Source organism: Capronia coronata (assembly GCF_000585585.1).
Source record: "Capronia coronata CBS 617.96 chromosome Unknown acBCG-supercont1.1, whole genome shotgun sequence".
Classification (NCBI taxonomy): domain Eukaryota; kingdom Fungi; phylum Ascomycota; class Eurotiomycetes; order Chaetothyriales; family Herpotrichiellaceae; genus Capronia; species Capronia coronata.
The window spans coordinates 2,624,542-2,648,973 of record NW_006912893.1 but is presented as its reverse complement, the minus strand read 5'-3'; the positions used below and the strand labels follow the sequence as shown (position 1 = coordinate 2,648,973).

Sequence of the window (24,432 nt, the reverse complement as noted above, 5' to 3'; positions counted from 1 at the left end):
CTCCTCTTTCGCCAAAACGGTACATCACACCTTCGCGTCGTTGCCGTCGGATGAGAAAGCGTCTTGCCTGAGGTACTCAATGGCCTCTACGAGATCTGTGTGCCTAGAACGGGTCGCTGGAACTTCGAGTGTTCCAAATGGCTGTCGAACACGGCGACAAAACCATTCGCATTTCCAAGCACGCTTGGGGGCATCGCTGGCTTCTCCTAAACTATACTGGAGGATGAGAGAAAGAAATCGCCTCTAATACAGGATGAAGTCAATATATTTCTCCAATAGTCATTTTTCACTGTTGATTAGATCAGCACCTAATTGCTCCCAATGAACTTTCGCTCTAACAGGGCCGCGGATCAGCGGATTGGATTAGCGGTTGTTAATAGGTATGGGCGGGCACCCAGACTGAATTTGTGGTGCTTCAGTAACAGTGCACTTCTCGCCACACCCAACATACAAAGGAGACCTTAACCCACAAAAACCAGTGGCGTTGGAGTGTGCATGTTATGCAGGGCCAGTATTTTATATGGCTAATATGTGCACCGATTTTGAACGCTAATTGGTAGCCGGTACAGGGCATTCGGACCTTCCTCAATTCGCGCAAGGCGGAAATAGAACTGCCGACACCGGACAAAGTGTATTTCCCTTCGAGAGGCTGAACTGTTGCAGGCTGGCCAATTAAGCGATGCGCACCCATCCTCTCCGGTTAAGGCGGTGACCACGACACTTCTCATAAAAGGAAAGCCGATGCTTCTCCATCCCATATACGGCTCCGAATCGCGCTTCACGCTAGTCGAGAGACGCCCACTTTTCTGGACGTCTAGTTGGGTACCGGACTTTTCTGATATAGGTGTTAAGTAAAATAGATATATTACCAGCACTGTACCTCGGCAGTCCTGTATAGTACAATATGAAATGGACATACAGTATTATTTGGTAACTACGGTACTGGATATGTAGGGTCCATCACGGACCGGACGATAACGTAAGGTTGCACTGGGCCGTCTGGCAGCCTTTTCTCGTCCGAGACGGAGAGCAGATCTTATCAGGAAGCTTGCCTCTAGTTGTTAGAATTTGTACTACTTATATCTAGAGATTATACTCTTAGATGTTTAGACTATCTACTGCTGTATTCAAGTTCTGCTACTTGTTCAGTGTTCACGGATAGTATTGGCGTACCTCACCTGAATATAGAACGAGCTGTATATGTTAGAAAAATGGACAGAAATCTACAGGCAAGAGGGAGTGACTCTCTTACTAGCCACGGCTCTACTAATCAAGCCCAAGACTCAGCAGATATCCCAACCGCGCCCGACCTCTAGCCAGGATCCTCGCTATAGGAATCTTAGACCAAACACAGTCATTGCAACACCCCATCAGCAGTCCGAATTACAATCAATCCACTATGCTTGGGATATTCGAACTGCCGTCGAGGAAATGTCCCGCCAAATATACCGAGTCTCCAACAACGTGGATAGTTACCAAGCAGTCTCTCAACGGGCATTCGAGAACATTGTTCACCGTTCAGATAGGATGCATTCGATAGTCGAAGATATCTACGCAACCTCGCGTGAGTTAAAACAGGGTCAAAACGAACTAGGGAAGGATGTTTGCCAAACGCAAGAAGACTTTATGTGTCTCATTCAAGAGGTTGCAGAAGAAATTTTCAAGTCCAAACAGCAACCGCCATCGGAAGAGGCATCAGATCCTGAACGATCCAATATGACACCTTCGGCCAGCAGCGAGGACACGAAAGCAGGGAGTTCTTTATATGCACACCACTAAGGAAGGGCAAGTCGTTGCAAAGCCTTGTTATTTATCGGCATGGCTGCTGATAACAAAGCTCGGTCTACAAATATATAGAACGTGAAGTCTCAACTTCTCTGTCTCTATATACTACTATATAGTCGTTCTTCGAGAATGGTCAGATACTGTGTAAGCTTCTAGTAGTTACTACTACTAACTGTCGATACTCTTTAAACTACTCCTATGTATTCTATAACTATATCTCGATAACCCAATAAAGTCGACTCTAGTCAACAGAGCGTGGTAAAAGCGACGGCGCGATAAAGGTAGGCAGATAGAAGTCAGTTGATTAGCCGAACAGGCCTACTAATTAGGCCTGCCAAGTAGGCCTACCAGAGCGATCTAGCTATCTCCCTCGCAGGTGTAAGAAGGCAGATAGAGAGAAGTGAAGTAATCAGCCAAATAGGCCTGCCGGAGCGATTTGCCAGTTCTCGCATGCTGTCGCAGAATAGGACTAGTGCTTTGTAGGCGGACTTAGGGGGAATCCGCCCTACCCTGTATTTTTATATTACAAGATAGAGTGGTAAGTAGAAGTCAAATGTCCTGCTAAGAACAAAATGCATCGAGTTCTACGTTAATAGCTCTAATATTGTAAAAATAGTACCCTTCCTAGATTGATGTGAAAATGAGGTACTGGGCCTCGTCTAGCAACCATCCTGATCGCGTAGGAGATGATAAATAGTCCAAGTATTCTAGTCAAGCGGCTTGCGAGGTGCCAGTGGTACAATGCTGGAGCGCTCGGAGCGCAGATATCTGCAGGGCTACAGCCTTGTGCGGAGATAGGCAGTAGCCTCGTGCGGGGTAGTAGGTGCTGCAGGTGCTGGACGCGCCGCGAGTAGTGCAGGCTATGAGCGCTCTGATTGGTTGAACCGTAACATCTAGAGAGCTGGGTCGGCAACAAGCCCAAGGTTCAAGAATGGTGCTGACATACAAGTTGTAGCAATACGGGATCCGAGAGTTAAAGGGAAGTTAATTTATCAGGTGTCAGGCGGTTGGTTGGAGATGGGAGCCCTCAAGCAGGAAACGCGCAATGGGAAAAACATTCTCTTGTCTCATGAGAAGCGCATCTTTGTGTATGTCCAAGATGTACAGCAGTAAAAATCTGGAGCACCATCATGGACATCCAATCCTCTTCAAGGGTTAGCGTCCAGCACTCGGATCTAATTTCCATTCGGCCCACACCACCAAATGATCTCCCCTTTTATAGGGAATCTATACCACTCGTTTATCTCCCTCTCGTCATGGCGAATCAAAACGTAGTATTTCCTTTCAATCTCCATATTAGAGAAGGAGCAATTCTGAATCTCCATCATCTCGGTGATATATCGGTCGAAACGAAACTCACCATCGCTTCATGGCTCCCGTCTGAGTATGTGAGAAGGGCGCCGAGGCACGTATCGTCTGCCGCCTTGACCTTGCAGAGTTGAACTATGATGCTCGTTTCCAGGCGGGCTCTGCTGAGTCACCAATCTCCGTTCGGAGCACCCAAATTCGGCCGCGGAACATGCAAATCAGGGCAAGTATTCCAGCCCGGTCGGCGGACACAAAACGTGGATGAGGATAACCCGATGTTAGAAAAAGCAGGATTATAATGGTGGACAGAAGAATGGAATATTCCATCAACCGAGTCGGAGAAAATGGGGTAAAGGGCTTCATACTCGAAACAATGGTCCTGTAATGGCTGAGGCCCGAAAGAATAAGTTCTTCCCCAGCTCGTCGCGATCTATTGAGTCTCTTAGTGATTGCTTGATAGCGATTATAGGGAATATACCTGAATGACGGGATTGTTGAGCAGAAACCAAAAGCCGTCAATCCAACAAACTCCGACATTGCATATAGTCTCCGCATGATTGATAGGAAAATAGAGAAAGGTTGGGGGGAACCAAGGAAATGTCGCCTCTGTTCTGGCCGTAAACGATTAATAGCGAGATATGAGAGAATCTTGTCGATGGCAAAAGAGGCCGACCGTTCTAGAGCTATAAACGGCCGCTGAGATGCCCGATATGTTCCTGAGGTCGTGATATTCGTATCGTGGAAGAGGATTGATAGGTAATGACAACGGGATCGAAAATCGGAACGTGGTCCGTGGATTTGGGAGAGGTGGTATGTTCCATTCGACCGTGCGAGAACCGGGAGACTCGAGATTTCGGAGGAAGAAACCCTACTGGAGTTTAGTGAGGATATGCAGATGATTCTCTGATACTGACATCGCAAAATCCGCATACCGTTACCATTTTGGTACCCACTTTTCGGAGAGGGACTGTACGAAAGAACATGCTTGCTTCCCACTGAGGAGCTTGGTCACTAGCAGAGTAGAGACCGCGGACGCCAACGTTGTCCCTACCAACAATCAATATGTCCTGAACCTTGAGCATGTGACTCTGGTTTGGGGGCGGGTCGACATCCAGGCCCGTTAAATAGTCAGATCCCTTGAATCTGCTGAAAGTCATATATAGAGTTGTCCCCGTCTTAACTTGAACGCTTACCCAGTGAGGTTGAGAGAGCTTCTCATGGACTGCCACTACTGACGCGACGTGGAACAACGCGCGGAATGAAGTGAGATGACCAAGGTAGGACCAGATTAGTTCACGAACTTCAGCTGGTAGCCTTTCGAGAAAGGTGCATGGAGCATATTTTACAATGGCGTCGGGCATGGAGGGCCAGTAGTGGTCTTGAGGTTGTACCAATGGCCTGGCTGCAATAAGAGATGAGAGTAGATGGTCGAAAGACGGCGCGCGGTTGGCATCTTGGAAAGCTGGAAGGTACTGCTTTACTGTAGTGGCACAGTAGGAGTGGAATCCGAACAACTGTTCTCCCTCCTGTCCGTAGCATATAGGACAAATAGGGGCCGTAGGCGGGGTCCTGAGTAGTTCAACTTTGTCCTCTGTGTCGGGAGTGTCCTCAAGTTCAAGCTCCTCGGCTCACCGCTATGGCCTTCCATTGAGGGGTAGTGACAGAGTAGGCATCGAAGTGGTCTCCAAGGGCAGCTGCACAAGGTAGTCAAGGCCATTTCAATCGCATTGTAATCGGCGATTTTGACGAGAATTGGAAGAAGGCGTATGTTTCTTGTAAAACTAGAAAGAGTTTGAGGGAACGACTCTGCGATCTGATGAGATCTAATTTGAGAAGGTATAACGAGGAGGTCTTGGCGTCAATATGCGAGGCCATCGGTTTTTTCCCCTAAATTGAATAATGCTACTAATCGCAACGAAAAGGACTGGTTCGAGTGACGTGGCGTTCTGAAGCGCTTGAACCATAGGCCGCTATTAAGGGTTAGGACTTCATTCTACCTTACCATTTCCCGGGCGCCAACACTCTAGGTGTCAACGATTGGCCTCGCATCACGCATCCATTCCGTAAGCTACTTGTCGCCTGAACCACGGTTTGTGCCTGCCATAGTCGGATCACTTTATTTTGAAATCAATTCATCACTCTGGTCTCTCATTTGACAACGCACCCGCCCTTCGACTGTTAGACGATCCTTCACGCGCTTTATTGGCCACTCGGGGGCCCGTAGCAAGATGGCGCAGGACGAGAAGAAGCCCACCGCCGCTGAGAAGGGCAAGGGCAAGGCTGAGGATGTTCCAGTTGCCAATGGAGACAAGAGCACAGAGGCAGAGAAGGATGATGGCAAAAAGGCTCAGGGCAAGCCGGAAGAACATCCTGAAGAAGAGCTGAGCGAGGAAGATCAACAACTCAAAAGCGAACTCGAAATGCTCGTCGAACGACTGAAGGAGGACGATGCAAGTCTATACAAGCCCGCTATGGATGCCATCAAGAATTTCATCAAAACCTCGACTTCCTCGATGACTGCCGTACCCAAACCCTTGAAGTTCCTCCGACCCCATTACGAAGAGCTCACTGCTCTATACGACAAATGGCCTCCCAGCCCCGACAGAGACTCGCTGGCTGATATGTTGTCAGTGTTGGGGATGACTTATGGCGATGAAGAGAAGCTTGAAACTCTGAAGTACAGATTACTGTCCAAATCAGACGATCTGGGCTCCTGGGGCCACGAATACATCAGACACCTTGCGCTCGAGATTGGTCAAGAATATCAAAACCGGCTGACCGATGACCGAGAAGTTGGGGACCTGACAGAGCTTGCCTTGTCTTTGGTGCCTTACTTCCTGAGCCACAATGCCGAGGCTGATGCGGTGGACTTGCTCAGCGAACTGGAGATGATAGAAGAGATTCCCCGATTCTTGGATGAGAACACATACTCGCGAGTTTGTCTGTACATGGTTTCCATGGTCAACCTCCTCACCTACCCCGAGGACGTGTCTTTCCTCAAGACAGCACATGACATCTACATCAAGTACAAGAAGTTGGCGCAGGCAATGGTGCTCGCAATCAGACTGAACGACCATGAACTTATCAGGCAAGATCTGGAGTCAACAGACGATGCGGCGCTGAAGAAGCAACTTGCGTTCCTCATTGCTCGGCAAAGAATATCGTTAGATGTGCCTTCCGAAACCGAAGACGAACAACAGATCGCCGAGTGCTTGGGAAACACAAAATTGCCAGAGCACTTCAAGACTCTTGCCAAAGAACTGAACATTTTGGAACCCAAAGTGCCGGAAGACATCTACAAAACACATCTAGAGAGTGGGCGGGGGAGCACCGCTGCTGCAGACTCGGCGAAGCACAACCTTGCCAGCGCCTTCGTCAATGCCTTTGTCAATGCGGGCTTCGGCACTGACAAGCTGATGCTGGTGGAAGGCGACCAGCGGCCATGGGTGTGGAAGACAAAGGACGACGGAATGCTGTCCACCACTGCATCGCTGGGCATGCTCAAGCAATGGGACGTGGAAGGCGGTCTGGACATCATTGATAGATTCCAACAACTATCAGAAGAACCCATCAAAGCTGGAGCGTTGCTGGCATATGGTGTTGTCAACTCCGGCGTGCGGATGGAGGGTGACCCTGTCATCTCGCTGCTGAGTGATGACGATATCCTCGAGAGAGGGAAGCCGTCGATGCGTGTTGCCGCCATCATGGGTCTAGGCCTGTCGTATGCCGGCTCAAATAGGGAGGATTTGCTGGACTATCTGCTCCCTATCGTTGAAGATAGCTCGTTGGAAATGCGACTCTCTGCCATGGCCGCCGTCTCCCTTGGCATGATCTTCGTTGGCTCATCCAACCACCAAGTGGCCGAAGCAATCGCCACCCAACTCATGGATGATGACCGACAGAAGCAGTTGAAGGACAAGTGGGCGAGATTTATGGCTTTAGGTCTGGCCCTGCTCTACTTTGGACGGCAAGAGGAGGTCGATGTCATCTTGGACATTCTGAAAGCTATCGACCACCCCATGGCTAAGCCAACCGCGATTCTTGCTTCTGTGTGCGCATGGGCGGGAACAGGAGCCGTGCTCAAGCTGCAGGACCTGTTGCACATTTGCAACGATCACATCGAAGACAAGGAAGAAGCGACAGGCGAGCAACTAGTCCAGTCCTACGCCGTCCTGGGCATTGCCTTGATTGCCATGGGCGAAGATGTGGGTCAGGAGATGGTTCTTCGACAGTTCGGCCATCTCATGCATTACGGAGAAGCCAACATTCGGAAAGCGGTGCCGCTGGCGATGGGTTTGATCAGTCCCAGCAACCCTCAGATGAAGATCTATGACACCTTGTCACGATATAGCCACGACAACGACAACGATGTGGCCATCAACGCCATCTTTGCAATGGGATTGGTCGGTGCTGGCACCAACAACGCTCGTCTCGCGCAGTTGCTCAGACAGCTCGCTAGCTATTATCACCGCGACCAAAACTCCCTTTTCATGGTGCGGATTGCCCAAGGTCTTGTCCACATGGGCAAGGGCACCATGTCTCTGAATCCGTTCCACACCGATCGCCAAGTCTTGTCGAGAGTTGCTGCTGCGGGTCTCCTCACAGTGCTTGTGTCATTGATTGATTCGAAACAATTCATTCTTGCCGAAGCTCACTACCTGCTTTACTTCCTTGTTACGGCGATGTATCCGCGATTCCTGATTACTTTGGACGAAGACCTGAAACCACTCACAGTCAATGTCCGGGTTGGTCAAGCGGTGGACGTGGTCGGGGCTGCTGGCCGACCGAGGACGATCACTGGTTGGCAGACCCAAAGTACGCCAGTCTTACTTGCATACGGCGAGCGCGCTGAACTGGAGGATGAGGAATACATTTGCTTGAGCAGCACCTTGGAGGGCTTGGTCATTCTACGCAAGGTCAGTACTTACTAGAGCAATCCCCTCACTAGTTACTAACGTCTGCCAGAATCCTGAATGGGAAAGCACAACCTGAGCTGGCTTTACCGCTCATCTCGATGGTCAAGGGCACTTACATACTGAATGCGGTGGACTGCCAGGCAAGGCTGAATCATGAGAAGGGCTGTACTAGTATCTCAGGTACCTTAGTTTAGATGTGCCCAGGTGGGCACTAGACCGTGCCAATGCAATGTCCACAAAATGGATCCTTGAGGACAATTGTTCTATAGACTGGCCCATCATTCTAAGAACACTTGCAGTTGTATCGTCGTGCTTCGGTCGTTCGGTCCAATCCGGCGCGGTGTCGCGTTGCCCGTATTTGCGTGCCGGAATTGCATCATCGGACATTGGTCGACAACCGACATTCGACCCTACTCTGTACATATTCACTGTTAGTTGTTGATGACTCTACCATCCATTGACGCCCCGGCTATCCACACCCTTACGAGCTGTGAATGTCGAGAGTATGATGTGGCAGAACTGGATGCTGGCCTTATGACCTCCCACTTCTCTTTTATCGGACACACTTCCTGAGAGTGAACAGGCGCCGGTTATCCTTTGGAAGGATGGCGCCCACCTCGCCCGACCCGAATCCGCGCATCACTGCCGTCGACTTTGACTCCCATCGCAGACACAGGCGACATTCTCATGAGTCCCGGCCCAGACTCGGCGACGATGACTTTGACTTCATGGGTCAGGTTGCGCAGGAGATTGTCGAGCGGGATCGGCGCAAGATGCGCAGAGAAGTCGTTCGAGTTCTGAGCTTCATCTGCGCCGTTCTGAGTTGGTATGCGGCATCTTCTTTGGACACAGACGCATCCCCTGGTCGTTCAAATGCTGACTCTTGTGCCTCTCTGAAGTCTATGTGCAGGCTCAATAACCTCATTCTCGCTGTACGGCGCGCGCTTCTTGACCGATCTCCACTACACCCAGTTTCGAGTCAACGCCGTCTCAATCGTCGCGGAACTGGCCATGTACCTGCCTGTGCCTTTATTTGGCTACCTTTGCGACCGATACTCCCCTCCACCGCTATCTCTCCTCTCTTCCGCCCTTTTCGGTGCAGGTTACCTGCTGGCCGCGTTCACCTTCAAGTCGGGGCCCCCCGCGGATGCTACGAAGCCCGGACACGGATGGCCATTTGGTGTCATGGTTCTGGCTTTCATCGGCATCGGTGCGGGGACGAGTTGCATGTATCTGTCCGCCGTGGCGACCTGTGCAAAGAACTTTTCGACAGCGAAATACCGCGGGTTTATGCTGGCCGTGCCGATCGCGGCGTTTGGCCTCAGCGGCATGTGGGAGAGCCAGATTGGCGCCCACTTGTTGTACCAGAGACTACCGGACGGACGGAAAGGAGAAGTCGATGTCTTCAAATACTTTGTGTTTCTGGCTGGGACGTTGCTGGGCGTTGGAATACTGGGAGCCTTGGGCCTGCGAATTGTCGACGAGGAAGAACTCATCGAGCAAGGCGTGGAGACTCTCGAGCGAAGCGGCTTGTTAGACGAGAGCGAGTTCTTCCGCGACTCCCCGGACCCGACGCCCAGGACCTATGGAACTATGGGTGACGGTGACGAGTCAGACTCTGGGTCTGGCACCGCGACGCCTTCTGACAGAGACTCGGAGGCGGAATTCGACCTGTCTGAATCGCAGCTCCTCAAGCGACGGGAGCAGGACCATCGCCTGAAGAAGAAGAAATGGTGGTTGTTGAACCACGCAACGCACTCGTTTCTGACGGATCGCACCATGTGGCTGCTGGCCGCCGGATTCTTCCTACTGACCGGTCCTGGCGAGGCGTACATCAACAACCTGGGCACAATCATCCCGACATTGACGCCAAAGAACTACTTGGACCTGACGAGTCCACCGGCAGGACACGCCGCGACGCACGTCAGCATCATCGCGCTGGCCTCTACCTTCGCCCGCCTCTTCACAGGCACTCTCTCCGACCTGTTCGCGCCGCCATCGCAGCCCGATAACCCACCATCCACGCGCGTCAGCTTCTCGCGCCTCGTCTTACTCATACCGTCTGCTTTCCTCCTGCTGCTGTCCTTCCTGAACCTTGCTCTCCCGTTCTTGACCGCACAGCATCCCAGCCTCTTCATGTTGTCGTCTGGCCTGCTCGGCCTCGGCTACGGCGCCTCCTTCTCGCTCGTCCCTATCATCATCTCCGTCGTCTGGGGTGCCGAGAACTTCGCCACCAACTGGGGCGTCGTCGCCATGATGCCCGCCGGCGGCGCTGCGGTCTGGAGCATCGTCTACTCGGCCGCATATTCGCGCGCCAGTGCGAGCGGCCATGATTCCGGAGACGTCGCGGAAGGCGAGTGCAGTGGATACGCCTGTTTCGGCGGGTGGGCATGGGGTTGTGCCGCGAGCGTCGCGGTTGCCATCGTCCTCTGGTGCTTTGCTTGGAGGCTTTGGAGGAAGAGGAACGTTGTCGTGTAGAACTTGGCCACTTCGCTGGCTACCACGACTAGTTCGACTTCGGCTTCTGTGACATATGACGGTTACACGCTGCTCGTCCGGGTCACAGCAGTGATTGTTCTGTCTGGTATCGAATGACTGGGTCTGGTCTGGCGCTGATGGATCAAATGCCTATATCCTCCCCTATAGCGTCGCGACAGATTGCTGGTGGTCGACAGTCGTTGAAGAGATGGAATCTCATCTTGTTTGGACGTGCTTCTCGGATCCATAGCGGACACAAGCTACCACCGGCGTGTGGGCATTGTACGGAGCAATCCCCGTTTGTCATGGCGAAGGCGTTTTCGTGGATACTTCGGTCTCCGGAAGCAAGTACTCCCCTCTCAGCCTCATGTGCTCTGCAGTCGCTACGATTGGATATATATATAGGTATGCACCACGATCCAGAGTGCATGGCCTGGAAGTAGTCAATATAGCGCAATGAAAGGAAGGTTTAGGAGGCCTGGGAGTAAAGCGAACAGTGTATTTATGCTTCTTTCTAGTATTACTTGCTTCTGCTTTCTGTCTTTTGCCGCGTCTGCTGGCCCTGTATTGGCGCCGCGGGGTTTCGAGGGTATATCTTGTTATGCTAATCATTCATCATCATTACGTCCATCGTCAACAGGATTCATGTTGATAAGAATCGTCATTGTTCCCAATCCGGTTCCAGTCCCAGTTTCTCTATCGTTTCAATTCATTAATCCTGGCGTGCATAGCATGTTGGCGAGCTTGTATGCCTGTGATGCTCCAATAGAAGCAACCGCTGCCATCCACGGCTCAACTCGTGATCGACGACTCCCTGCCGTGGCCGTTGCCCGCAACTGGCTACAACCAAGGTGTCTGTCTGCTGGGGAGCCAGGATACGGTAGAGTAATAATCATAGAGAATAATTTCAAACCAGATCCCATGCAGCAATACCCACAAACCCCATACCCACTCTGCCCTTTCCATCACGGAACTCGCGCACCGTCAAGCCCCGAGCATCCTGTCGGTCGCCGAAACTCGTCACCGCGAAGAGTGTGAGCGTCTGCCCAGGCGCACCGAGTTCTCCGGCCGGGATATCGACGATCCACATATCACCACCTTGCCCAGCCATACCGGGGTGATGGTCCATCGGGATATGGTCCTTATTCCGGCCATCAGCGCCGCTGACGGACACGATAAAGACCGGCGGTGGGCCTTTGTTCGCATGCTTATCCAGCGTCCAATGCGGGCAAAGCAGCCCAAACTGGAAACGGACCAGACCTTGTTGGCGGACGTTGATTTTCCTGGCTCGTGGATGCACCGTCTTCTCGCCGATAGAATAGTCTTCTTTGGCGTTTGTGAAGATGGTCGGCCCTTCCACGGAATCAGGCCACCAGGCCGGGTTGATGACAATGTACTCTTCCCAGCTCATTTGGCGGCCTCCTGGCAGGAAAAAGAGGTCCTTGTTGCCTGGGAAATGCTTGGTCGCAAATTCCTCGTTGGGCATGGTGAAACACTCCGGGCTGAGTTTCTTGACGTACGGACGACCTGCACCTTGGACATAGCCAGCGCCCCAGCAGCAATCAATGAGTTTCCATTCGCCGTTGTCGATCTTAACCGCATTCCAAGCATGTCCTGCATTATAGGCGGGGAGTGGGGATCCCGGAGCAAGCGGAGCAAAGCCATATCCCTTTCCGTGGCCGGATATCACCATAGACTCAAGGCCGGCGTACGTGGCCAAGTTGGTGAAAAGCGCCGCGTAACCCTCGCACACGGCCAGGCCGCTCTGCAGGGTCGATTGTGGGGTCGATCCTTTCACATTGTTACCAAAGAAGCTCACCACATCGTAAGCGATATTGTGGTGAAGCCAGGTAAAGATAGCTCGGGCCTTATCTGTGGGGGATTGGAAGGGTGACGTTAGTTGTTGCGCCAGAGTTTGTAACGATGTCACCTGGGTCCTTGGAAAGAGGGTTGCTTGGTGATCCGGTCCGGAAAAGTCCCGGCATATGAGACATCTTGTAGTTTGCAGTGACGCAGTTGTGTTCGGTAACGACGTGCTTGCAATACTTCTGGGTTTGGTCGCTTGTATGGCCGACAGATCTGGCGGGGATGAGAGGGGGATTGGAGGGGGTGACGACTGATCCTGGGTACTAGGTGGGAAGACGTCTCTCACTGAGGGGGGCAGATTCTCCCTTGACAACAATGCAGGGGTTTCTTGGGCAGGGTAAGTCTTGTGTTCCCGGACAGGCAATGGTATGTGCGGCTTCGCAGGTCGAGGTAGACCAACCGGGACCGGGACGATGTCCGGACGCACGTGTTCCTTGGCCGGTGTGTGAGAAACTGTCGACTTTTGGGCCTGCTCAACAGATTCAGTGGAGGGAAGTGGTGGGATCTGTCGAAAGTGGGCATTCTCAGCATGTTCATGGTGTTCCACTTCATGCTTTCGAGAAGGCAGTCTGGGCGGAAGAGAAGGCCTGGCTGGAGGAGAAGGCTTGACATTCGGTATCCCGCTAGACGGTATCACAACAGTATTTGAAAGAGTCCGATCAGAGTATCTCAATCTGTCATCCGAGGTTCTCCCTGTGGCTGTCATCTGACTGTGTGTACTCTTGGGAGGTAGCGCAGGGAGTTCACACTCTCCCCATGCCGGAGCTTTGGCTCGATTTGTGGAATCGGTCGACTTGGTTCGCGTGGCTGGTACTTTTGTGACATGAAAAGTGATCGGCCCGCTGGGTGCGATCGATGCTGCCGAACCCCTCCTTTGTTCATCAAGAGCGTTCTTCCTGTTAGGTAGCGGAGGAGGTTGTCTTTTTGCCGGCGGCGGCGGAGGAGGTGCAGGCTGGTTGCCCGTTTTGTGGTCTGTGACTGATCCAATGACTCGTTCGGGTGGGTTATTGACGGTTTGCTGCTTCAGAAACACTGGTCGTTTGGTAGGGACAGGAGGAGTCGGTCGAGAAGGTCTAGGAGGGTCGCCAGGGATGTGGCCGATATGGGCTGCGTTCAGTGCTGCGATACGCTGTTGGAGGGTCAAAGGTTGTGGATCCTCCGCCATGGCTAACAATCTCGCAGCCTGAGATCAAAGACATTGACAGTAAAGTAGAGGGTATCAACATTTCGTGGTCATTCCAAAATGGCCATGACTTCAAGTTGTAGGAGTGAACATGTTGGAAGGACGACGATGGCTGGCGCAGCCCAGCTATTGGAACTTTAGGCTGGGGAAGATTGTTGTGTCAGACAAGGAGGATAAGTTGTGTCTGACACTGTATACTGTCAGAAATCCACGGATAGGCCCCGCTAAAATCAGGCCTGCCCTTGCTGTCAGACAGTAATTGTTCTTGATGCTGCAGCTGTTGATTATCGAGGGCCAGAGGAGCCCCTCCACCGTCTCAGCCTTGCGCCGCCACAAGGCTGGAAGCCCCTGGGTCCAAAAATATGAGCAACCCCAGATGACCTCTAGCCCACACTATTTGTTACAGATGGTCCGCTTGTTTTTATTGACCTTTCGGAACAGAGTGTAATCCGGTTTGGAAGTTACTGGCCGACACGCAAGCAGCATCGTCAGCCTTGATCGTGTCCTGAAGGTGCCCGGCGGCCCATTTCACGAGGTCGAGTGAGAAGGCATAATTGCCTCAAAAATCGTGCGAGCTTCGAGGTGTCAAAGTGCCATGGAACCCTGACTGTTACGTGATATTGAGGCGGGAACAACACTGTTGATAAGTAACGATTTGTTTCATCTAGGTACCCGTACTTGAAAGACAACACTCTCGCGCAATCGCAGTACCACCTGGGGCCCCCTTTCGCTTCCTCCTTCGCTGAAAGTAATCACATGTGGCAGTCGGCGCATCCAAGAAATACAGAGCCACGGGTGCCGGCTCATTTCTTGTTGTCGAGATACATTTTGGCCAGACTGCTCACCAGCGGAGCCACAGTCTTGTAATGTTTCTGTCCTTGTTCGTAAACCTTGCCGAGGTCGTCGATAGAGAAGCCCTTCTTTTTCCGGCGATCCTGGTCGTGATCGCCGTATCTGTCTCTGTCTCTGTCTCTGTCTCTGGAGTCGTAATACCGCCGATCTCTATCTCGGTCTCGGTCTCGGTCTCGCTTGTCCCGGTCATGGTCGCGATAGTCTCTGTCCGAATGCCTGACTCGGTCTCGATCACGATCAGACCGTCTGTGCCCTTTGTCGGATGCATAGCCATCTCCTCCGTCGCCGCGATACCTGCGGTCATCAGACCGGTCATCGTCCCTTCTACTACTTCGCCGGAGCGCATCACGACCGTCAGATCGGTACCCTCGATCTCGGTCTGCATATTTATCTTCCGGGCTGCGGTAACGGCGCGACGACCTGGGCGGTTCGTCGCCGTAGACATCATCTGTGCCCCGATTATGGTGATCGGGCTCTCGGTAGCTTTTCGCTCGACGCGGCGTTTCCGGTTCGAAATCAGCGTAATCATCCTTGGCTGGTCTGTATCTGCTGGGCCTGGCTTTCCTGGCATCGTCCCGATCACTCATGGTAGCTTCAGCTTCCGGTAGAGGTGCACGGTAGCCTTTGGACCGACCGAATGCGACGCCGCCACCACCACCCTCAGCCCGCCTGTGACTTTGTGTGGTAGCATTGACATCGTCTTCATATTCGTCGAAGGTTGGCCTTCTCGCAGCGCCGGTGTTAGACTTCCTCGGCTTTGTGTCACTGGCATGGTCTCGATGGCGGGAAGAGCCATCCTTCAGATCTCGATATGCGGCCTTGGGCTCGACGTCTCTCGGATCAAAATCTTTCTTTCGGCGTGCCCCATCGGAGCCATATGGAGGCGCGGGTGAATCCTCGTAGCGAGAATGCCGCAGAGGGGGCCCGGCAGGTCTACGGCTGTCTGCGGTGTAGTCATCGTCGTCTAGAGAGCGAAGGGCGCCATCTCGATCGTGGCGAGGTCGGTCCCGACGGGACCTAGGTGCGTATTCGTCGTTAGAAGACATTGCTGCTTTGTCGCTCCGAAAATTGAGGCAGGAGGCAGGAGGCGAGAAAGGGTTCAGGGACTGATAGACTGGGGAAGGATCAAAAGAGGTGATTTGAGGTTCAAGGGTATGTGGACATGTGTGGACTCGCACGACTTCGAAATCAGAAGACTGAGATTGTTCCAGGACGGCCTGAACAGGGTCCCCTGTCTTAGTAGTCCAGAAGATGCCAGTATCAGTAGGACAGCCGTGGTTTCATCAACCCGGTATGCCGCTGTTGTGTGTGGCAGGGCAATGCAGTGGTAGGTAATAGGTACTACTACTAGTAGTACTAGTAGGGAGTGATCATGGTCGCCTGCAGTGTGGTTCACCTGCGCGGTCACGTCACTACTGGACAGGCGCGCCACCTCCTCAACCCTTTCGATCTCTCCCTGATTTCTACCTAGGTATCTCCAGCTCTTCAGCCCCTTCGTGTCACAAGACTCTCCCGTCCGAAGCAAGGATGACGGATAACACAAGAAATGGCCACTATCGAGCTGCCCGACATCGTCCGACGCGATCCTTGCTGCCTGTGGTATGTACCTACGTACCTAAGGTAAGTAGGTAGGTAGCGAGGTAGGTATGTTGACGTGTCCGCCTCCGGATTCAACACCACGTTCCACTACGTACTACCGGTGGTTACCCCGGGTTAATGGGTTTCGGGCGGCGCGGTTTTCCCGCTCGGGCCTCTGGGCGGCACGGTGCTCCCTTCTTAAGTTGAGTATCTCAGCGGATCCAGCCCGTGTAGGCCTCAACAACTTTGCTCTAGGTCGCCAGGAAAGGAGTCTTACATTCTAGCGACCCCATTCCCATAGGCAAATGCAGATCAGAAAGTTGGCTAATATATTGAAGCGGCCAGCTCTTCGAACTGCCTCACTGTTACCCACCTGCTCGTTGGCATCAACCTCGAAACCGTTTCTGCACGTATTGCGCGGCGCCGCCTTAATGCAGCCAAAAGCAATGGTCTAGGGCGCACCACAAGTTTGGCACTGAGAAAAAGGGACTACAACAAGTCGAATTTTCGGAAGCATACATCTATAAACTCATTATCGAGAAGCTTTTGTAAGCTGTTCAACGCATGAAGGATGTCTTCCTGGTCCTTATATGTGTTGCCGCCAGGGTGCTACACGGCTCTGTCGTACGAACGTAGGTGGGCTTTTGAAATATATTTCGCAGAAACCACCAAAGCTTACCTCGTTCACTCCCTCTTCACCTTCGCAGAGATCATCTTCTGAGCCTTGCGAAGTCCACAGAAGAGAAGATGCGTGTGCAATGGTCAGCTATTTGCGATGCATCTTTCACGACTCCTGCCCTCCGTTGGCTTTCTGATTACAGACCACTGACCTGGATTGCCATGGTCACACCAGTCGAAAATTAGTACCTAGCCACCGTCAACCCATCAAGCACCTCCTTGTGCATGTCCACATGGATGGCTGCATGGATGGCCTCAGGTCATCTAGCGCAAGGTTTGTCTGATTAACCTGGGCTTATCTCGATTGGCCAGTTCCGAGGACGTCTCTAGCCAGGGTAATGGACGACTGAGAAAGCGAAGAGCACACAGGGTATACCCTGTATCTCTCGCTTGTGCACCAACCTCAACCAGTCTCAACTAACTGTGCCCTCGGACTAGATGCCCTGCGCAAGCAACCATCGTTGCTCCCGGACATACTAATAAGGTTTTCTCAACCGTCATGCAGCTCCGTAGGGGCTATTGTTCGGGGTCAAATCAACAACGTTGGACACCAAGGTCGTTCTTCTTGTCTGCTGGCGGTCGAGCACGGCCAAGCCAACTCAGCCTCAGCCGTGAGCTTACTACCAGCGAGCTTTCTGCTCTGACGATGTAGATTACTAAGAGCGCTTATTATGAACGTCTGATGCAAGATTGTGTCACTTATAGAGCCTATCAGGAAATCGGCTTGTGAGGGCCAGAAACTCAGCTCGAGCTGCCTGGTGCAATGACGAAAGTACATTAAGCCGCTCAAGCCCATGTCAGGATTGTCCTTCTCATACGGACCATCTTCAACAATCTGGAGTGCGTCGGTCTTAGGTTACGCATTATGGTATATGCAGACATGTCGAACAGGCTTACGTTCATAAATCTATCCAGCTCTGGAGGAGTCAATCTCGGTAAGGATGAGGACACCAAATCTCGAGTGCGGTCTCAGGTAATGAAGAACTTGAGGAGGAAACAGAGACTCGAGGACAAGCTGAGTCAGTTGCATGATTGTCCAGACATCGTTCAGGCAGGTTTTCTTACTAGAGCCCAGAGTTCGAAGAAGCACAAGCCGCCTCAGGCAGTACATCCTTGTCGCGAAAGTCATCACCCAGCGCCTCAGAAGATAAAGGATGGGCCCAAGCCAGCCTTTTTCATGAGCACCTGGGTCCAGGCGGCCAGGCGGTGTCAGCTTCGTCATCGCGAGTTATCGACGCTCCTCTTACTGTGACACATGCACGACGGCCGTTGTCGAGCGAGTCTCCGATTATGCGGCAGTACCAGCTCACCGACAGGGCTTCTCGGTCACGCGATCGGTCATCATACCAACAGCAATGCAGTACAAGGGCAATGATCTCAAATCTGCCTGCTTCCTTACATGGATGGCAAGCCGGTGGGGAGACCACGTCGTCAACGGAACCCGAGCAGTTCCATAAGCTTCTCTATACAGTGGAGTCTTGTAAGTCCGCTTTTGAAGACGAAAGAACTCATGGACTAAGATGCAAAATCACAGATGTTCGGTTCCTGTCTGAACCATTGATACTTACGTTTCCCGTGGACTACAAGGGTCCGGGGGGCACTTCCAAGCTAAAGGCCTGCTTTGAAGAGAATGCCTCAAATGAGTTGGTGCTCTTTACCACACATCTCGTCCACCTGGGTCACACCACCGCCATCAAATTCCTTGAAGAGAACGTTCCTATCTGTGTCTCCGCCAAAGCTAAAGCTCTCAATCACTTGCAGCAATCTTTACGGGAAACGGTTCTGGACCCTGATCCCTCATTGATCGGAGCTGTCCTTTTAGTTCTCTCCTTTGAGGTGAGTTTGCTTCGAGCTGACTGCTGGGCGACCTACTGGCTAATACTGAATACCATTAAGATGATCAGAGGAAGCAACGCGATCCCTGTTCACTACGCTGGTTTGTTGAGACTTCTCGATCTACAGAGCAAGAGTGTAGAGGTGTCCTGGCACGCTGCGGCTCACGCCTTATTACCTGCCTTGATTGCGTATGTACATGAACCTGCACCCATAGTCAATCTAACCTCGTCACGCACTGAGCATCAAAAACTCTAGATGTGATCTTATACTTGCGGCAACTTCGCCCGACCGAACCCCTGGAATCGTGAAGCTAGAACTACCCCTGTTGTATCCTTTGAGTGCCGAGGCAGGAGCTGGATTCTATCGAAGCTCGCCGCTGATGCTTGTCGAAAGCTTCGATCACCTACGTTGTCTTTACCGCGGTGTTCCCTCGGCCTTTGTTGATGTTCTAAGCCAGGCTTTTCAATCAACTCAGACTCATCTATCAGCTCCCGGGATACGTCAATCTGCGAAGCACACTCAACGTGAGGACGGGTTGTCGAGATCTGCCACAGTGACGGACACTGTGCCTTACCATCCACGACCCTCTGCATGTTCCGGTGTCTTGTTTCCAACCAGTGTCCACCAAGCAGTGCTTCTAGCGGCAACAATCCACTTTCGTGCAACTAGGCTAGGGATTCCCTTCGAGAGTCCCACGAACCAAGGTGATGCTAGGCAGTTGGGCCAACTGTTGAATGAGAATCCTCTGTCAGCTTGGCGTGGGATTCCCTACATCTATCTGTGGATGTATGTTCCCGTCTTATATCTCACAAGCATCAGACTTTACTGACGGGCCCGCAACAGATTGCTTACGGGGGCAGCCGCTGCACAATTCCATCCAGAAAGGCAATACATGATGGCAGAACTGGTTAGGTTCGGCTTCAGTGTAGCACTGGAGCACGTGGACGACTTCAAACGTGAGTTGACAGCCATGACCGATGCACATGGCATCTTCCTTTTCTCGAAGTGGTTGACTCACGGGATATCTCCAGAGATCCTTACGAACTTCATTTGGTTGAGACAAGGTCTGCCGTCTGTGTAGGCCAGTGGAGACCGAAAGTTGAGATGGTGGCACAAAAGTGTGTATCATGAGGGCGGCCACAGAGTACACACAGCCATACCAACAAGCGTTCAGATGCAGACAACGGAAAGAACCAATTAAGTCCTCGGCACTTTACATTCCCTGTCTGGAACCGGCCATGCCCGCCACGTGGTGTCTCCCCAAATCGCTGTTCAACATGGAAATATGCGGGTCTCCTGCACACACCCATCGGCATTACACCCTCACATTTCGACGTTGAAATATGTGGCGGTGACCGATCCACATCATACAGGGCAAGAATGCCCTAGCGATGACGGTCAATCATGTTGCCGCCCCTGATGAGGCTAGGTGCAGGAATCTACATGTGGCATCTCAGCAGTCTCAAGTTTTTAGCTTGACTGAGATTATATCTCGCAGCCACTGTTCCCTCAGGCGGCTTCCGTACTCAAGTCGTTACATCAAAGATGGCGGAAGAGCATTCTCCCTTCGAATATCCTGACCGTGAAACCGTCGAACTTCTTCTTAACTTGCAACTTGAAGATGTCCAAGACCTCCGCAACCATTCGAAAGACAAAAACCATGGTGAAGACCTGAATGACTCTCAATTAGCGCTATCGTTCCTGGAGCAGGACCTGGAATGCATTCGCTCCATCATCTCTGACCGGTTTTTGGCTCAAAGCGTTGCCCAGGCAGTTCAATCTGATGGTCCGTTGATTGCGAACGTTGTGCGGGAAGAAGAAGTGGCGTGTGAGGACCATACCCTTGCACATCGAATGAACGGGTGCAACGTCACTTCTGAAGTCAATCTACAGTCCAGTCTCGATGAGGAAATCCTCTCAAAACTCGCTGGCCAATATGTGTCTGAGGATGCTGGTCGAGAACTCTGTACGGACTTGCAAGTTGGGAAGGGCAGCGTTTCGGATATCGCCTGTCGAGCAGAGAGCTCTACTCGAGCATCAAGCCGGGACGACCATGCGACCAGCCACGAACTTGTATGCGTTGCATGTCGCGAGACGAAGAAGTATTTGGACATCATTGAAGCAGCTTGCGGCCACGGATACTGCAAGCCATGCTTGCAGGAACTGTTCGACCTTTCCACCAAGGACGAATCACTCTTTCCACCCCGTTGTTGCCGCGAGCCGCTGGATTTGAGCGAGGTCCAAATCTTCCTTACCAAGGAACTCAAAGACAAGTTCGAGCGAGCGAAGGTGGAGTTCAGCACTGTTGATAAGACCTACTGCTCCGAAGCAACATGTTCTGCTTTCATACCGGTAGATGCCAATGCAGGAGATGCCGTCTTTTGCTGGGAATGTGGAACGGAGACCTGCGTCACCTGCAAAGCAGGTGCTCACATCGGAGACTGCCCGGATGACACGGCTCTTCGCGAAACACTTGCTCTAGCGACCGCGAGCGGCTGGCAACGCTGTCTCTCATGTCGCCGGCTGATTGAGTTGGAAGTGGGATGCAATCATATGACGTGAGTATTTCTTCTCCTCCGAAGTATTCCTCTGAGCTCTCCTTCCGCCGTGGTTCCTCCGAAGCCATGCTTGATAGACTGACAGACGAACAACAGTTGCCGATGTGGTGCCCAGTTTTGTTACGTCTGTGGAGTGCCCTGGAAGCAATGTGGCTGTGATCAATGGAACGAAGACAGACTCTTGGCCAGAGCCAACCGTCTAGTCGATCGCGACGTGCCACGTATAGGAGTGAACCACCCTGGGAGGATCCAAAGAGTCGCCGATGCCACAGAGATGCTCAGGGACAGACACAATTGCACACATGGGACTTGGAGGTACATCGAAGGTTCGCACAACTGTGAAGAATGCCTTCATACTCTGCCCAACTATATCTTTGAATGTCGACAATGTCGGATTCAGGCTTGCAATCGCTGTAGAAGGAATCGACTCTGAGATACAGAGATATATCTACTGCTGAAAGGCTTTACTTGACAGATGTAGTGAGAATATATTTTTGTTTCTCCTGTCATATTCTGATCCCTACTTTCTCTGTGCGTTAAATGTCCAAGTAATTTTAGCCTTGGGGACGCCCAACGGCCAACTTGAACGTCGAACAAGGCTGAGCTGCTGTCGCCAGATGCTGTCTGCTTACTTAACCACGTCTTCAGGGGAAATCATGACGTCGAACTTGGGCTATGGATTCGCAGTGTTCTGATTGGCGGATCGAGAATCGCCGCAACTTGAAGGAACTCGAAGTCGAAGTCGGCATCTTGCAATGCATTATTGTTGTCTTTACTTTCAAGCGACAAGGACCGCCGGTAAAAGTACAGATTCATTCGTGAAGGACACACGCCTTCTTTTGCATGGTCTAGTTTTCTTCCTCCATACTATTCAAGCAACGGCGAGCTTCTCCCTTCGGCCACTCCTCACCTCTCCCCTGGCATCCTAGCATATGCATCAGTAAAGATTCCAAGACTCTCAGTTTGCCATCTTGCCTCTCTATACACGTCGAGCTACAGACCACATCAAGCGACGAGAGGGACGATTCCCAATACTGTCAACGATCGTCTTTGCTTGCCCTGATGCGCCCCTCTACGCGTTTCCTAGCCACAACGACGCCGACCCGCTCGCTCAAAGGCAAACCCCGTGCCCCTCCCATCTCTCTCGACCACTTCATCCAGCGCCAGCGCGTCTTGTCGTTGTGGCGCACTATCCTGCGCGCCGCGTACCGCGTCCCGAAAGACCTTCGGACCGAGACACTGGCCTATGCGCGCGGCGAGTTCGAGCGGAATCGTCATGTCGAGGATATTGGGCAGATCAGATATCTGATAAGTACGGGGAAAGCGGAGTTTGATGGGATGCAGAGGTATATCGATGAGATGGCGGCGAGGGCGAGTGGGTAATAGGGGCAAGAATGGAGACAGAGAGACACCGAGACATAGAGACAGAGATACACAGGGTATGTGCTATGTTTCTGTTTGTGAATTGGAAGTTGGATGGGAGAGGAATGAGGAGCATATCTACGACATTGAAACAAAGACACTGCCGCTTCTCTGGTTCTCCGGATCAAATGGTGGCGACATGTGAGCGCTGCCGACCTTGCCTCTTGTGTTAATTTCAAATGATGACAGTTGAATTCTGCTCGGGTTGGGCAGAGATTCAGTTGTTGATGCTACCCGATCGACCGGAGCAGCTACTTTCTCAACCGATGCTTGAGGAGAATGGAACCTTCCTTCTCGGGTGTCGAAGGGGTCACGAAAAGGAGAAGGAAACGGAAACTGGAGTACTCGAACTAGGAGGTGGGCTGGTTGGAAGCGAGCACCATCAATTTCGGTCAAGACAAGGAGCACGTCCAGGAAGCGCTGCCACTGAAGTGGTTTCCAGCTTGGCCGCTTTGGCTTCGCATGTGAGGTCCGTTTCTGGCTCAGTAGAGCTTCCTTGATTACCCTATCATGCCACCTATCACCGACGCGGAGAGACGAAATATTCATTTCGGCATAAGGTCCAAAGCATGTCTGGTGCTGCATGTGACTATGACCGCGGAACTCTCTGAAGGCAGAGCAAAGCACATCGAACGACATACTATACTGGAAGCTCCACGGAGAAGTCGGTCGGTCGCCTCGGAGATACTGCACACTTCACAACACGTCGCGTACCGAAGTGATGAGTAAGTGCATTGACCGTCAGATGACATGGCGGAGATATCTGGTCAGAATCGAGTGGTATCGGTAGCGATCTGATAGTGATCCCAGGAATTTGGACCGTATTCCGAAGGGGTATTGAATAATGAGCGAGGACTTTTCATAAGCCTTTATGTATATACACATGGACAATCTCGTACAGGGAGAAAAGAGGGAGTCCAGTCCCCAATGATGCTGTTGGTTACCATCCACTTCCTGCCTTTCGTTATACTACCCTCACATCAAAACCTTCTCCAAGCGTCGCTTGTTCTTCTCGCCCACATACCCGGACCCCAGCCGTGGGTAACGACTTCTTCTTTGACACTCTTATTCCAGAACTGCCAACTCTGCTTGTCCTTTGCGGACGACTGATCAACAGCGTCGGGCTGGAAGGCCTCTTTACCAGTCTTTTCCAACTTGGTCACCGTATCCTTTGCCTTGTCCACCGTGTCCCTGACCCCCTGATCGACGAGCTTGGTCGAGTTTTCAATGCCTGCCCTCCACTCCTGATCCTCGCGGTCACGGGCCTCCAGCTCCCGCAGCCAGCGGTCGCGTTTCTCGGCATTCTTCTTCTCCTCCAGCGCGCTCTCAAACACCTTCCGCTTGATCCGCTCATCCTTGTAGAAAATGCTGCCGGCCACCAGAGCCAGCAGGGTGAAGCCCTGCGCGTAGATTCGCGCCCGGAACATCCGGTTCGTCTGGTGGTGGTCGCCCGCCCGCATCGATTTCGTGGCCATGTACAGCGCGTAGCAGGTTGCGGCGCAGCCGAGCGGGATCAGCGGCTCTTGTCGGAGCTTGCGCCATAGTTTCTGGGATCGTGATTCTTCAAAGAATTCCGGTTCCGTGTCAAAACTCGATGGCACCGGGCTGCTGGACAGCGGGGACGACTCGCTGGAGTTGGACATTTTCGGCTCGTTTCAGTTGGTTGATGATTTGTTCTTCCTGCTCGGATGTGGTTCGTGATCGAGGACGCGGAAGTGAAGATGGCTGTCGTAGTGGTGTTGCAATATATTCCTCTCTTTCCAGGAATCTAGTGCGGACTCGAATTCGGCCTTCGACAACCAGGACAGTCAAAGGTCAAATGTCAAAGACGCAACTGCGCGGGTTACGCCGATGTAGAGGGATAGTAGAAGGTCAACCCCTCGTACTTGATAGTAGCAGCCCTCGAGATCACGATCCGACCAGGAGGGATGTTTTGATCAAAGTCGTGACGTCGACGTGCAGGGTAGGTCAA

The 24,432-nt window shown here is 52.2% G+C and overlaps 8 protein-coding genes across 8 annotated transcripts; 5 read left to right on the top strand and 3 right to left on the bottom strand.

Moving 5' to 3' along the window:
- Positions 1–5,321: 5,321 nt before the first annotated feature.
- Positions 5,322–8,024, top strand: A1O1_00938 (26S proteasome regulatory subunit rpn-1; the record flags this gene model as incomplete). Its single annotated transcript, XM_007721853.1, has 1 exon — positions 5,322–8,024. The coding sequence occupies one exon, from the start codon at positions 5,322–5,324 to the stop codon at positions 8,022–8,024; it is 2,703 nt and encodes a 900-aa protein (XP_007720043.1).
- Positions 8,025–8,614: 590 nt separating this feature from the next.
- On the top strand, positions 8,615–10,487 carry A1O1_00937 (uncharacterized protein; the record flags this gene model as incomplete). The annotated part of the gene is made up of 2 exons (XM_007721852.1): positions 8,615–8,835; positions 8,909–10,487. 2 exons carry the CDS (start codon positions 8,615–8,617, stop codon positions 10,485–10,487), a joined length of 1,800 nt encoding a protein of 599 aa, XP_007720042.1.
- A 907-nt stretch (positions 10,488–11,394) lies between these two features.
- On the bottom strand, positions 11,395–13,518 carry A1O1_00936 (uncharacterized protein; the record flags this gene model as incomplete). The annotated part of the gene is made up of 1 exon (XM_007721851.1): positions 11,395–13,518. One exon carries the CDS (start codon positions 13,516–13,518, stop codon positions 11,395–11,397), a length of 2,124 nt encoding a protein of 707 aa, XP_007720041.1.
- An 821-nt stretch (positions 13,519–14,339) lies between these two features.
- On the bottom strand, positions 14,340–15,434 carry A1O1_00935 (uncharacterized protein; the record flags this gene model as incomplete). The annotated part of the gene is made up of 1 exon (XM_007721850.1): positions 14,340–15,434. One exon carries the CDS (start codon positions 15,432–15,434, stop codon positions 14,340–14,342), a length of 1,095 nt encoding a protein of 364 aa, XP_007720040.1.
- A 2,090-nt stretch (positions 15,435–17,524) lies between these two features.
- A1O1_00934 (uncharacterized protein) lies at positions 17,525–19,561 on the top strand (the record flags this gene model as incomplete). Its single annotated transcript, XM_007721849.1, has 6 exons — positions 17,525–17,663; positions 17,720–18,124; positions 18,179–18,480; positions 18,541–18,668; positions 18,736–19,266; positions 19,324–19,561. The coding sequence occupies 6 exons, from the start codon at positions 17,525–17,527 to the stop codon at positions 19,559–19,561; spliced, it is 1,743 nt and encodes a 580-aa protein (XP_007720039.1).
- Positions 19,562–20,025: 464 nt separating this feature from the next.
- A1O1_00933 (uncharacterized protein) lies at positions 20,026–21,042 on the top strand (the record flags this gene model as incomplete). Its single annotated transcript, XM_007721848.1, has 1 exon — positions 20,026–21,042. One exon carries the CDS (start codon positions 20,026–20,028, stop codon positions 21,040–21,042), a length of 1,017 nt encoding a protein of 338 aa, XP_007720038.1.
- A 1,058-nt stretch (positions 21,043–22,100) lies between these two features.
- Positions 22,101–22,421, top strand: A1O1_00932 (uncharacterized protein; the record flags this gene model as incomplete). The annotated part of the gene is made up of 1 exon (XM_007721847.1): positions 22,101–22,421. The coding sequence occupies one exon, from the start codon at positions 22,101–22,103 to the stop codon at positions 22,419–22,421; it is 321 nt and encodes a 106-aa protein (XP_007720037.1).
- A 1,019-nt stretch (positions 22,422–23,440) lies between these two features.
- Positions 23,441–24,103, bottom strand: A1O1_00931 (uncharacterized protein; the record flags this gene model as incomplete). The annotated part of the gene is made up of 1 exon (XM_007721846.1): positions 23,441–24,103. One exon carries the CDS (start codon positions 24,101–24,103, stop codon positions 23,441–23,443), a length of 663 nt encoding a protein of 220 aa, XP_007720036.1.
- Positions 24,104–24,432: the final 329 nt, after the last annotated feature.